The sequence below is a fragment of the Diceros bicornis genome, chromosome 4 (assembly GCF_020826845.1).
Source record: "Diceros bicornis minor isolate mBicDic1 chromosome 4, mDicBic1.mat.cur, whole genome shotgun sequence".
In the NCBI taxonomy this organism is placed as follows: Eukaryota; Metazoa; Chordata; class Mammalia; order Perissodactyla; family Rhinocerotidae; genus Diceros; species Diceros bicornis.
Genome location: NC_080743.1, coordinates 73034975 through 73050143, shown reverse-complemented (window position 1 = coordinate 73050143; position 15169 = coordinate 73034975). Strand labels below are relative to the sequence as shown.

General features: G+C 37.2%; 1 protein-coding gene across 3 annotated transcripts in view; it reads left to right on the top strand.

Annotated features, from left to right (window-relative positions):
* The window catches only part of LOC131404738 (membrane cofactor protein-like), a 28988-nt gene extending 24080 nt beyond the window's left edge, over nucleotides 1–4908 (top strand). For 2 of the 3 annotated variants that reach the window (XM_058539749.1, XM_058539748.1), the window contains 3 exons: nucleotides 2768–2821; nucleotides 4027–4058; nucleotides 4566–4908. In XM_058539749.1, the coding sequence (XP_058395732.1) occupies nucleotides 2768–2821; nucleotides 4027–4058; nucleotides 4566–4583 (104 nt within the window). In that variant the 3' untranslated portion in view covers nucleotides 4584–4908. The remainder of the gene's footprint in view (nucleotides 1–2767; nucleotides 2822–4026; nucleotides 4059–4565) is intronic. The other variant, XM_058539750.1, reaches the window with a different exon arrangement.
* The last annotated feature ends 10261 nt before the right edge of the window (nucleotides 4909–15169 follow it).

Here is a 15169-nt window from a genome sequence, read left to right as displayed (position 1 = left end):
CTTTTATTTTAATTTTTACCATTTTAACCCTTTTAAGTATACATATCAGTGGCATTAAGTACATTCACATTGTTGTGCAACCATCACTACTTTCTATCTCCAAAACTTTTTCATCATCTCAAACTGAATCTTTATACCCAAAAACAAGAACTCTCCATTCCCCCAGGCAGGTAACCACTATTCTACTTTCTATCTCTATGAATTTGACTATCCTAAGTTCCTCACAGAAGTGGAATCACTTCTGGCTTATTTCACTCAGCATAACATGTTCTGGCTTATTTCACTTAGCATAATGTTTTTATTTATTTATTTATTTAGAAGTTTGCTCACAAACCTCTTTATTTTTTTTATTTTTTTTTTTATTTTTATTTATTTATTTTTTCCCCCAAAGCCCCAATAGATAGTTGTACGTCATAGCTGCACATCCTTCTAGTTGCTGTATGTGGGACATGGCCTCAGCATGGCCGGAGAAGCAGTGTGTCGGTGCGCGCACGGGATCTGAACCCAGGCCGCCAGCAGCAGAGCACGCGCACTTAACCGCTAAGAATAATATTTCATTGTTTGTATATGCCACATTTAGTTTATCCATTCATCTGTTGATAGACACTTGGGTTGTTCCCACATTTTGGCTCTTCTGAGTAATACTTCTCTGAATATTGGCATTCCGGTATCTGAGTCCTTGTTTTCAATTTTAGGGAGTATATACAGAGGAGTAGAATTGCTGGGTTCTGTGGTAATTCTATGTTTACTTTTTTGAGGAACAACCATCCTGTCTTCCACAGTGACTGCACCATTTTACTGTCCCACCAGTGATGCACAAAGGTTCCGATTTCTCTGCCTCTTTTGCCAACACTTGTTATTTTTCTGTTTTTTGGTAATAGACATAATAATACATGTGAAGTAGTATCTCATTGTGGCTTTTATTTGCATTTCCCTAATGGTTAGTGATTATCTTTTCATATGCTTATTGGTCTTTTCTATATCTTCTTTGGAGAAATGTCTATTCAATCTTTGGCCTATTTTTGAATTGGTTTTTTTGTTTTGTTTTTTTATTTTTTTTAGTTTTAGAAGGTCATTGTAGATTTTGGATACTAATCACTTATCAGATATATGATTTGCAGATGTTTCCTCCCATTCTGTGGATTGCCTTTTCATGGTTGATAGTGTCCATTGATGCACACATTTTTTAATTTTGAAGAAGTCCAATTTATCTATTTTTTCTTTTGTTGCCTGTGCTTTGGTGTCACATCCAAGATGTCATTGCGAGATCAACGTCATGAAGCTTGTCCTCCATGTTTTCTTCTAAGAATTTTATAGGTTTAGCTCTTAAGTTTAGTTCTTTGACCCATTTTGAATTAATTTTTGTATATTGTGTAAGATAAAGGTCCAAATTCATTCTTTTGCCTATAGATATCCAGTTTTCCAAGCACTATTTGTTGAAAAGACTGCTGTTTCCTCATTGAATGTTCTTAGCACCCTCGTGGACAATCATTTGACCATATATGCGAGGGTCAATTTCTGGGCCCTCTGTTCTATTCCATTGGTCTGTGTGTCTGTCTTTATGCCAGTACCACTATGTTCTGAGTGCTGTAGCTTTTCAGTAAGTTGTAAAATCAGGATGTGAGAATCCTTTCAACTTTACTCCTCTTTTTCGAGATTGTCTTGACTTTTCCTAGTCCCTTGAGATTTCTTATGAATCATAGGTTGGAGTTTTCTATTTCTGCGAAATGCATGTTCAAGATGTGATAGGGGTTGCGTGTAATCTGTAAATTCCTTGGTATGGTATTAACTTCTTAACAAATTAACTCTTCCAATCCATGAACACAGGATATCTTTTCATTTATTTATGTCTTCAGTTTCTTTCAGCAATGTTTTGTAGTTTTCAGTATACAAGTCTTTCACCTCCTTGGTTAAGTTTATTCCTAAGTATTTTATTCTTTTTGATGCTATTATAAATGAAATGTGTTTTTAATTTCATTTTTGGATTGTTCATTGTTAATGTATCGAAACGCAAGTGATTTTTGTGTGTTGATTTTGTAACTACAACTTTGCTGAATTCATGTATTCTAACAGGTCTGTGTGTGTCTGTGTGTGCATGCATGCATGTGTGTATCTTTAGTTTTCTATGTAAAAGAACATGTCATCTGCAACAGGGATCATTTTGTTTCTTCCTTCCCAGTTTGGGTGTTTTTTATTTCTTTTTTTGCCTAATTGCTCTGACTAGAACTTCCAGTATTATGTTGAATGGAAGCGACAAACGCAGGAATCCTGTCTTGTTCCTTATCTTTAGGGAAAAACTTTCAGTCTTTCACCATTGAGGATGATGTTACCTATGGGTTTTTCATAAATGACCTTTATTATGCTGAAGTTCCCTTTTATTGCAAATCAACTTCTAAATCGGTTATTAAGCCCTCCTGTATCTTTTCATTTTAAGGAAAATCACATTTAGTCCATAGGCTAATTTTAACAATACACTAATGATAGATTTTCTTGCTGTACCACAGAATTGTCACAGGAAATGTTACTGGACAGGAAGAAGAGTGCTAATGACATTAAATATAACTTTATAAGAATTTGTGATACTACTTTTAATGAGAAGCATTAATATAATTTATATATGAAAATGAGGTTATAAGGGTTTTTGTACAAAGGCAAAAAATCAAACCTATGAATTTAGCAGTCTTTAAGCCTCATTATTTTTTCTTCTTCTTCTTCTTCTTTTTTTTTTTTGACTCATTTCCATTTCCACTGTTTTCTTTTTTTCCAGGACATCCCAGTTCCGGTGATGAATCACCACCACTTAAAAACGTGAAAACTTTAGGTATTATTTTGGTTACTAATAACCCTGTACTATGAGACCCTAGAGTTCTTTATGGAAATATCATATTTCAATATTCTATAGTTAGAGAAGTAACAATGTGTCACAAATTGGTGATAATTGACATTGTTGTTATTTTAATAGTGCCAATAGCATGACACCTGGAATCGGTAGTATGTGTAGACACGTGTAGAACATATGTTTCTTAAGAGGTGCCCCACATTAGGATTTCTAGCAAGGTGAGGTAGAACACTTTGTGTAGGCTCACATAGTGAACACAATTTGTGTTAAAGAAAATAATGAAGTATAGTTGTGACAGTTAAATGAAATACAAAGAGGTCTTGATAAGTAAATGAAGAAAAATATTTATTACTTTTATTTATATTAGACGAGCTTAGTAAGGTTAATCATTTTATAAAATGCACTTTTGGCTTTTTATATTTTCCCTCTGAACACTGGTCAAATTGTCATTGTGCCGGGAACTCCAGTGCCATCTTAAGATGTGAAACACTTGATGATTTTTTTCTGAAATGAAAACAGCAGAGTTAAACATGACATTTTATGCTTCGATTGATAGAAATTTAGTAAAATAATGGCAGTTTAGAAACAGTGGTACTACTGACAAACATTTCTAAGAATTAAGATTTTTGTAGTATTATTTATTGCTAGTTTTTTTGTTGAGGAGGGAATAAGGAGGGGTTGGTGATAAGAAAATATTGTTTGTGAAGACACTGCAGATAGCATCTCTGTTTGATTAATGAAACTTTATTTATGACTTATTCCACAGACTCACTTTTGGGGAAAAAATATAAATTAAATTCCTAACAAAATCATAAGAAATGATAAATGAATACTGAACTAAACCAAGTATAATGGGATAATACATTTTTAAAACAATTTTCCTCTAATCTAGTGAATTCTAATTGTTCTGATAACCTTTACTAAATATCCTGGTGTGGTAGCTACAGCACAAGGAAAAGTGAAATTCCTATGAAGAGTTTCACAAGGTGGATCCTATATCTTGAGTCTGATTAGAAGGGTTCTGTGATCAAAATGACCTGGATGCACTAGCAGTCACCCTCAAACTAGATAGATAAACTTTTTCTTTGCTGTAGTTTTTAGATGATATGATGAAAATCAAAATGCGGCTGCTATCTGCAGGCCCATATGTACCCAATTATGTTTAGACTGTTTTCATTTTTTCTCAGGTGGAGGAATCATTGCTCTGATTGTTGTTACTGTACGTATCCCAAACTTTGATTATACGTAAATCAAAATGTTACTGTGAAGAAGTGCATTATTTTCTCATGATTTTTCAGTTTCTATAGTTTTTATAGCTTCAAATAAGTGAACCAGTCTAGAAACCTGAGCTTTTCTATGATATGCTACGTTGTCTTGGTGATTGTGTATTCTTTTATAGTCTATATATCCACTTAGTAACAAACCCTAAATAATACATGTTTTTTCAAGATAATTAGTCATATGAGTTTGCTTCCCAAATATGCTTTGGGTAGTGGTCTAAATTAAACAAGGACTCTTCTCTCACTGACTGTGGACTGTTTCAGTGATTCCAGGGAACTGGGTTTAGATAATAGAGTCCAGATGGAATATAAATGTATATGTGCTTGAATAAAATAACCTTTTCTGACCACTGAAACGTAACCAACATTTATTTCTCCTGCTAGATTTTGAATCTTGGTAATTAGTTTTCAGACTGACATGTCACTTGTTTCCTGGTTTCTTGTAGTTGTTGGCATCGCAGTAATTGGCACCTGCCTGTACAAATTTCTGCACACCGGGAAGAGAGGGTAAATTAAAGCTTGCTTCTTCTAACTTATTGGTTCTTCTCATTCTTGACATACTTTTGTGCAGCTTTTGTTTGTACTCCATATTGCAGGCCTTCTTTTTTAAAAATGTGCCTATGGGGCTGGTCCAGTGGCACAGTGGTTAAGTTCGCTCGCTCTGCTTCTGCGGCCCGGGATTCACAGGTCGTGATCCTGGCCACAGGCCTGCACACCATTTATCAAACCATGCTGTGGCAGGTGTCCTTCATGTAAAGTAGAGGAAGATGGGCGCAGATGTTAGCCCAGGGCCAATCTTCCTCAGCAAAAAGAGGAGCATTGGCAACAGATGTTAGTTCAGGGCTAATCTTCCTCACCAAAAACAACAACAACAACAAAAAATGTGGCTACATGAATGTCCCAGATGAATTGCATTTCTTTGCTAAAAATATTTTCAGCTGCTTTTAATATAATTGTAACAAGAGTAACCTGTGCAGAGTTGCTTCCGCTATTAACACTGCACGAAAAATTTCTGTGGGATTTGAGGTTTAAGTTCTGCAGCGAATTATAGACCATCATGGGACCCACCCTACCCTAGGTATACCCTATTTCCTGAATTGGAGTAGTGGTGAAGATTAAATTTAAAATAATTCACTGTGGAGACTTGGACAGTTGAATTCACAGGAATTTTCATGATGAAAGTTCCATTTGTCTGTGTAACGTAGGTTGTTGTAAGGAGCTCTGTAGTTGTCTCATTCAGATACACAATTTGATTTCTTTCCGTATAGAGTTGTTATTTATACATGTGAAACTGGGGAATTAAAGCAACACTACTTGATTTCCGTCTTATGTTCTGCAGTAAAACTGATGGGGTTAAACTTAAAGTTGCTGAGAGGGGTAAGATTTACAAGGCACATTAACTTTATTTCTCTTTTTATCTATAAAAATGAAAAAGGAGGGGAGGTGCTTAGAATAGAAAAATATGTACAAATACATATCTTCTAAGGAAAACAGGGCTTTTAAACAGAAAACTTAAATTTTAATGAGACAATTTACAATTGAATGAAAGACAGAATAAATCCTGAAGCACTGACCAAGATTAGGTGCTTTGAAATTTCTGATTTTTAGTGAATTTTTTTCTGCTGTAGCTTTGGAATCAAACCAAGAATGTTAAGACTTTTGATGTGCATTGTTTTCTGATGTTTTTTCCTTTTATATTACTCACTGGCTTTGGGCCATGTAATAAAAGTATCTTCTTCACTCATAAAGAGCTCAAAGTCTTTTTATATTACTTGATTGTCTTTTTAAAAATACCCACGATGCCTTCATTTGAATCTTAAATCTTATATTTGTGGAACACCTGATATGCATATTTGATTTCTCTATCAGTAGTGTCTTTTTAAAACTACATATGTACAGCAGTCTGACTAGGAAGTACTATGGTGGAATATTTTTACAAGTCCAAAATGTTTGTGTAGAAATGACTTCTCAAGAAAGTAAAACAAAATAGTTTTCTGCTCCTCACTTTTCTTCTTTGTTTAAAACATCACTGCATCAAAATCCTTAAAGTTTCCTTAATAAGTACCAATCAAAGTCTCTCTAGCTACGGTTAAAGGACCCTTTAAAGCTGAACAATTATCTGAGGTTGTTCCCCCGATAAAGGCTCAGTAGCATCAGTGATCTGAGAGTCCATTTCTAATGAGCTCCCAGGTGACGCTGCTGCTGGGCCTGGACGTCACTTTAGGGATCCAGGGTGTAGACTATTATTGACGGGCCATGTTCTTGAAATGTGAAGAAACAGCATCCAGTTTACTGGCAAATTTTTTCCTGCTTAAGATAATTGGATTTTTTAGACTCCTCATCTATGTGTATGTTTTTAAAAAGAGTGTGGGGTAATACTTAGCTTTCCTTTGCTTTTCTTTTAAAAAAAAGTCAAGATTTCTAGTATATTCTTTGCACTATTTAATGTCTATAATCTTCTCCCTAAATTGGCTGTTGTTGCCTGAGAAACTCCTTTACAAGACGACAAAATATGTGCAGTTACTTCTCTATTTCTAGGGGTCCCTTGGAAGCAGGGCACCAGGCACAGATAATCCCAAATTCCTGTTATAACTTGGTACAAAATGGATTTGATGTAAACTGTACTCATCATGATTTGGGAACACAATTACCCTTCTATGGCCTTCATACCACAGTACAAAAATAGTAGAAGTAGTCATTTTAAGATCATTAAACATATTTAAAGTACTGGTGAAAAATGGCCACAAGGTTGCAGTATTCTGCTATAGTTTTCTGTTTCTTGTTCTTCAGCCAAGAATAGAATAAGGTCCCAATTGGTCTGAAATGCACCCTATCCACACAGGCTCCTTCCTTTTCCCCTCCAGTGTCTTTTCTTACCTAATGTTTCTACCAAGACTTTCTCGTCTTGGGATCCACAGCTCTTCCCTGTCCTTTGCTACTGCTTGAGTCCTGTTTCGCATGTCATGACTGTGTGATTCCGAAAAACAGATGCCTTTAGTTTACATTAATGTTTTCACTTATTTGTAGTTTTCTTTTTTCCCCATAAATACATGATTTTCTTTACTCTGGTTAAATCCTCCCTGGATAAGTTAGAGTTCGCTAAGTTCTTTAGAATTCTGTGCATAATTGATGTGTTTTTTCACCTGTGACTAAATTGTTTTTTTCTTTTTTTTCAGTTCAGGTTATTTATTATTTATTATAACCTATTTTTAATGTTATATTAATAATGCATAATTTAATAACTTCATAATTTTTAAGCTGTCTGCTTAAATAAATGTTGCAACAGTTTTTTGGATTTAATATATATAGTGGCCAGTTCAGGTAGTGGGAAGTGTAATGACATGGGAAAAAAAATTGAAGGATCAAATTAACTTAAATGTTTTTCTACTTGATTCTCAGATTCTTGAGCATTGAACAAACTCTTCAAAAAATTTTACACAGAAAATTAGCAAATAAAGATTTTTGTAATTAGTTTAGATAGCACATTTACGAAATTTAGATCTGTCCCAGAAAAATGGGAGGTCATGTACTGAGTTTTAGAGGGATCTTCCTCTGGTTGAAAACAAATGTGCCCAGGAAGAAACTGTACTCAATGCAAAAGTCCAGATGCATCTGAGAATGTATGACGTCATAAAATTGATTTCCAACACAATATTACATGGATTTAATATATGCTCTGTGTATTCCCTCAAAATAAGGTGCTAGAGTCCAGGACCCCTTCTCCTCACACAGTCTGTTTTCTGAGAGAGAGAGTTTACAGTATTCACTTCAGGCTAAATGGTTTCAGAGGTAAACAGATTGCACAGAAATTCAGAATCTGTTCATCTGCTGGGTGATCTATAAGACTTCCAAGTTAAAGTAGCTTCTTGCACAAACTTCCCGTTTCAAGTTCCTAAGTGAGAATCAGAAAAGTCGTAATTTATGATCCTAATGATCAGTCTTACCTCCGTTCTCCTCTGTCATTCATTTGACCCCACTTATTATGCCACTCTCACTGTCTTTTGTTTTGATGTCACTGTTTTATGCAGCCCTTTTCCCTTCCTCTGTTCAGCACATACCTAACTGCTGAGAGCCACAGAGAAGTAAAATTTATTTCCCTCTGAGAAGAAGAGATGAGAGAAAGGTTTGCTTTTATTGGTAAAAGGTGTCTGCTTCCTGTTACGTTTCTTTACAGACATGTCGTTTCTTTTGAAAAATAATCAGTGAACATTGAGAAAGCAATGACCTGAGCTAAGATATGTGGGCAGGAAACATCAGAGGACACTCAGAGTCCTGTTGCCTTTGCTCAGTGATTGGTGTTTTCTTCTACCATTCCTGTTCTAAACATGACATGAAGTGTCCTGATGGCTTTTGTCAGGCCTCCATTAGAGTAATGTCCCCCTCGTCCTTTTATTAGACTATCTAGCTTCCTCTACTTTCTCGCAGCTGTGAATCCAAAAGTGAGGAAATTTTTTAGCCAAATTGGAGATAATCACAGACTCTGTTCAAGTACAGGGAGGAAAAAAAGTCCTTTTGCAGAAACCAAAATACATTTTACTTAATTTTGTAAATATATTCAATGTCACCTTGTAAATAATTCTGTAAAGGCATTAATCTGTTTCCTTTGACCAGAATACTTTTAGCATATGAAAGAGAAACCAACAAAAAAATCCTCAGATTTTGAAAAATTATGACTTGCAGTAATTTAAACCCTTTGACCCCATCCACCCTCTGTCTTTGAGTGAAATGAATTGGAAATGTTCCTCTATTTGTGCCAAAATGTGTGTCCACATAGCTGGGCAGAGAGGGAGATGTGTATCCCACCACTCACAACGTGAGGCGCTACCCGAGGTTACAACCAAGAGTTTGAGAGAGATTCTGCAAAGGGCAACAGGAAGGGCAATTTCTTGGTAAAGCCGAGTGGTGTCTGTGATCACAGGGGAAAGGGAGAGACAGAGCATACCAGCTAGAAGGGCAGTCTGGGCCCACCCAGCCCTGTGTGTCTTTCTGGGCTCCTAGCATTCCTTTGAGGCTAAAGCCAGCCAGGAAAGTAGTTTTCACACTGTTCTGAGCTTCAAAGGTGTCCATCAGCGTTTGAAGTTAATCAAATGAATGCTGAAGTTAATAGAAAATGTCTGTAATTAGTGATTCTGTTTCAGATTTTTATCATCTTCAAATAAGTTCATTGTGATATCGAATAAATATTTCTTTCAATTTATATTAATGCTTACTTATCTTTCTCATATATTGGATTTCTATTTTAATTTCTATTTAAAGAAAAGGATTCCACTACTACAGAAAAAAAATGTATTGACTTCGAAAAATAGAAGAATATAGTGGTCTTGGAGAAATACTGACAGGCCTAATTATTAAGTCACTCACCACAACTGTCCTTAAAAACTGCCATCTTACAAGTACAGGACTGTGCTAGTGATGGTTCATAATGATGGGCTCCCCCACAAAGAGAAATAGTCAAGTATCCGAAATTAACATGGTTAGCTGTTACATTGGTAGGCATCCCTGAAGTGTTTGCTGTGGCAGGCATAACTGACTGGCCCAAATTTAGTTTTAGTCTCTTAGAGTCAATTTACTAATAAGGCAGGGACTAGAACTACATTTTCCAATTCAATAGTCAATAGTCAGGTTTGGCTACTGTGGACTTCAGAAGTGGCTAGTCCAATGGAAGATGTGCTGGAGGTGTAAAATACACTCCAGATTTTAAAGACTTAGTACAAAAAAAGTAAAACAAATGGCAAAATATTAATATTTTGGCTGTATTGGGCTAAGTAAAATATCTTAAAATTAATTTTTCCTGTTTCTTTTACTTTTTTAAATGTGGCTCCTAGAAAATTTAAAATTACCTACGTGATTCACATTACATTTCTTTGGGCAGCGCTGGACTAGAATAGATTTTAGAAAGATATCTACTGTTACAATGAAAGTGTGATGGAAACTCTAGTTATTTAGGAGAATCTCCTACTGTAACACAGGATTTCATTGACAGTGAGGGGTAAATGAGGCATTATTGAAATCAACCACTCCAGCACAGCAGACACACTAAATGGGTTCCACAAACCAGTGCATCAGTTTATATTTGATTCTGTTAAAATGTTAAAATCTACAGTGAATTTGTATAGCTACTATGGAAAACAGTATGGGGGTGCCTCAAAAAATTAAAAATGGAACTACCATATGCTCCAACAATTCCACTTCTGGGTATTATCCAAAGGAAACTAAATCACTATGTGGAAGAGATTTCTGCACCTCCCTGTTTAATGCAGCATTATGTATAATAACCAAGACATGCAAACAACCTAAGTGTCCATTGATGGATGAATAGATAAAGACAATGTGGTATATATGTGCAATGGAATACTGTTCGGCTATAAAAAAGAAGGAAATTCTGCTATTTGTGACAACATGGGTGGATTTAACACAATCCCTGGTAGTATTAAGATGGGGAAATTATTTTTTTAATAAAATATCCAAATTTAGAGAAATATAGTCCAAAATGAAATTACATTTCATTTGTAAAGTGATTTTGAAATCTTTTTTGTTCAAAGATTAATGCCAACTGTGAAGATTCCTTCTTTCAACAAGTCTAAAGTTGGTTTTATATATTGTTTATTGTAAAAAGTCTTTACAAATATGTCTGTACTCCTTCAGACCTTAAACTTTAAAAACAAGAACACTGAAAATTGGAATTTTGAACAAGTTTGACTTCCTTAATGAAGAATACTATTGGAAAATACTCTTGAAGATAATAGGCTAAAATTCTATTTTTTAAAACATTATTTGTAACTTCATGGTGATGTAAAGAAGCTATAAAGTTTATGGATGGCGTTTGTTCTTCACCTTTTTTAATATCAATAAACCAGTCTAAGGAATCAGTAAGGATTCAGAATCAGTTGCTACTTCTGTAAAAGTTAGAGAGCTCTAACCCCCATAGCAAGACGCCAGCCCGTGGTACAGCGTGAGCACTGGGGCCTTGTGCTTTTCTTAAAGAGAACTCCATCTTTAAGAGAATTAGAATCCACTCTAAATTCTGGCTATAGGTGGTTTTCTGTCCCTACTTGAATAAAACGATGTCTTGTTTTGAACATGTCATCTAAGAGTAGGCAGTTTTGTCGAGAATAAATTCATCAGATAACCTCCAGTTGTATCAGAATCTTAGTCTTTCTGTGCATCTCACCTCATCTGCTAAAAGCCATGTATTTCAGAAAAGGAAACTTAACTTTGTGTATTTGCTGTTGGTCGTAGGAAGGGACTGAAAAAGGGAACACAGCTCGGGTAGCTCTTTGTGCTCAGGTAGAATAGATCCCTCTCTTCTGAGTCCTCACACCAGGCAGGGTCTCTCTCAGATAAGCCAGTGGGAAAAGGAGGGACCACCACGCTAATTCAAATTACATTTTTACAAGTTTTGTTTTAAACTTTTATATTTAGTAGCACAAATTGGGCCAAAGAAACATTGCCTGAGGAGGATATGAAATGGGGACTCAAGTAGACCGGAGTAAATACTGTTTTACTCTGTAAAGACATGTCTGTATTGCACTGTAAGTGCTCCTTCCCTTGTAATCTCTGATGAGGTACTTTAGGAAGATAAGTTCAGGCAGAAATAAACCGGAATTCTGAATTAAATATAGAGTTGAAGTTTTACTGTACCCATTTTCACATACTTTTCAAGAATGTAGCACTTGCTTAGAAGCAAGGGATGGCTGTACTGGTTACGTTTTAAAGCCTACTTAAAGTATTTTCAACCAAAGATAGTTACGCTTACCAAAATAAATTGACTTTTATAGTAGTTTCACTTCAAATTTAGCTTTTTCAATTTGATATATTTATTTGTGAGATTGATATATTTCTGATAATATAAATTATGTTCTGTTTGTCAATTACTTAACTATGTAGAGAAACTAATTTTCTTCAGAAACGTGTTTAAATGACAGGGAAAGAAGCATATTTGAATTTAAAAGTTTCTTAAAACTGCAAGAATGTATTTCAAGTGAAATGAGAAGTCCCTGTATGTGGTCTTTATTGTTCATTTTTTGAAAATTGGATCTGCAAATCTGGTGTAAAATAAAATGTAGGTTTGGAGAAGTTTCATTTGTGATGATGCGTTTATGTCCAGTGTGTTTTATCTAAAGTCAGAGCATTCTTCTAATTGGGACCAATCTTCTCTAACCTTTCCACTCCCACAATCGTTACTCCTGCCCTCACATCTCAGAGCCGTAAGCATGTCTGTGCTTCTCCACTCCCAGCGCCGCAGGTGCCTCTCCTACTCAGAGGGTCAGTGACACCACATCACCTGCAGCAGGAAGTCCAAGTTTCCTAGTATGATGCTTGACGGCTTTCTACAATGCAATCCCAACTGTTCTTCCCCAGCCTTCTCTTTCTGCTCCCCTTCTTCAGATAACCTGCTCCCAGTCAAGCCAGACCATCTGCCCTGTGCTCTCGGCTGTATTCCTGGTTTGCTGTTGCCTTAAGCACCTGTGCCCCTGTCCAGATCCTGGGCGTCTTCCAAGGCTCAGCTCAAATACTGCCCATTCAGTGAAGCTTTTCCTGATTTCTGCCCAGCGCTCATAGCCTCTGTTATTACCTAACCTTGAGTTAACCACATTTAAGTATCTATATGCATGTGTCTGGCAGAAAACATATCTTCCACATCACTTTAATGTGGGGGTATGGGTAAGTAATTAAAAACACAAGTCCCGACAATAAAGCATAAAATTTAATTTCCACACTAACAATAAAATTCATTTTTGTTTATACAAAAAAAAAAATTCTTGCTCTCTTTGCAGATTTTATTAAATCAGATTACTAAACCTCTGAGATTAGGCCTTGTGAACCACGGCTGCAATTGGAATCACCCGGGGAGCTTTATTGCTGCCTGGGTCCCACCTCCCAGAGGTTTCTCATGCAACTGATCTGGGATGTGGCCTGGGTTCAAGGTGTCTTTAAAGTTTCTCAAGTGATTCTAATGTGCACGTAAGGTTGAGAACCTCTGTATTGGTGATTCTCAAGCCCCATAGTCCAATTCTACATATAAACTTATAAGGACACAAGATAAGGCTTATATTTACAAAGAAAATAGTAGTTTATTAATTCAACCTGTCTCAGTGGCAAGTCTTGTGCTGAACCATCAGCAACCAACAAGAGGTCTGGCCTCCTGGTGCTTAGGGCTTGTGGCTTCATTGCAAATTCTGGAGACTACTGTTGTTTAAATGAGCACTTATTTATAGTGTTCAGGAAAAGGATCAGTCATCTGATCACCCACCGCCACCTGAAAAGGCTCCTAGAGAAAATACTCCTTCAGTTTGTACTTGACGTGGGAGTCAATTATTGAGAATTCCCTGGGTCGGATCCAATAGAACCATCCTTCTCAAATTTTAGTATGCAGGTGAAACACTTGCTGATCTTCTTAAAATGCAGATTCTGATTCAGCAGGTCTCAGGTGGGGCCCGAGGGTCTGCATTTCTAGTTCCACATACTGCTGTTTGTGGTAGGCTGTATCGTGGCCTCCAGATATCCGAGTCCTGATACCTGGAACCTGTGAATGTTACCTTATATGGCAGAAGCTCTTTTGCAGGTGAGATCTTAGATTGGGAGATTACCCTGGATTATCCAGGTGGGGTCCTAATGTAATCACAAGTATCCTTATAGGAGGAAGGCAGAGGGAGATGTGACCACAGCAGAAGGCAATGTGACCGCTAAAGCAAAATGCTACGCTGCTGGCTTTGAGGAGGGAGGAAGGGGCCACAAGCCAAAGAACGCAGCTCTGGAAGCTGGAAAAGGCAAGGAAACTGATTCTCTCCTAGTGACCTCTGGGGGGAGCCCAATACCTTGATTTCAGCCCAGTGGAAGTGAGTTTGGACTTCTGACCTCCAGGACTATGAGATTAAGTGTGTGTTGTTTTGAGACACTGTTATGGTGTGAATGGTTGTGTCCCCTCAAATTCCTATGTTGAAATCCTATCCCCCAGGATGACAGGGGGTGGGGCCACAGGGAATTGATTAGGTCTGGAGCACAGAGCCTTCATGAATGGGATCAGTGTCCTTATAAAATAGACCCACGAAAGTCCCTCACCTCCTTGTGCCGAATGAAGTTACAGCTAGAAGGCACGTCTGCGAACCAGAAAGCTGGCTCTCACCAGACAGCGCGTCTGCCAGCCCCTTGACCTTGGACTTCCAGCCTCCAGAACTGAGAGAAATAAATGTCCGTTGTTTGTAAGCTGACTAGTCTGCAGTATTTGGTACAGCACCCGAGGAGACTAAGAGAGATGCCAAGTCTGTTGTCATTTGTTACAGCAGCCACAGGAAACTAATACACCGATGCTAGGGGTCCTCAGACCACACCTGGAGTAGTAAAGCCTCCTAGAAACCAGTCCATAGAGGAGTGGCTCTCAACCCTGGCTGCACATTAGAATCACCTGGGGAAACTTTAAAACCAACAAGTAATGTCCAGGCCCCGTTCCTGGAACAGTTAAACCAGAACTTGTAGGGCTGGGATTCCTAAGAATCACTAATTCAGAGGCTCCTTGAGTGAATCTAATCGGAGGGTAGGGTGGAACACTAGTGCATTAGAATAAACCCAAAATATGACTTTTCTTGTGTCAACGAAAACTCTAAAGCTTCTTCCAGATAGGAACACACTGGTCTGCGAGGAACCCCCTGAAACTGTACGCCATCTTCTCAAAATGCAGGCCTGGGCCAACATCTTACCTGAAGAAATTACCAAGTTCGAGACCTAACATGTTGTGTTTCACCTAAATTGGTCAAAGATTTGAGTTGTCTCCTATTTATTAAGCACTCATCGACATTGATGTCCACACATGGGAATTATTTGCTAGTACAACTTGCGTGAGGCGTGCCCTCAGTCTGACACTCCCTCTCCACTACACATTTACAGCTGAGTATGTGGCCAACTTAGGCAGGCGAGACCTAGGCCTGACCACGCATTTTCTGTCTAGGTTGAAAGCACGGCCTCGAAACCAGATCTAAGATGTCTCCAGAAGAAACATTCTGGTTACAATTTGTTATGAAGAACCTCACAATGGCAATTTTAGGGAAAGGGC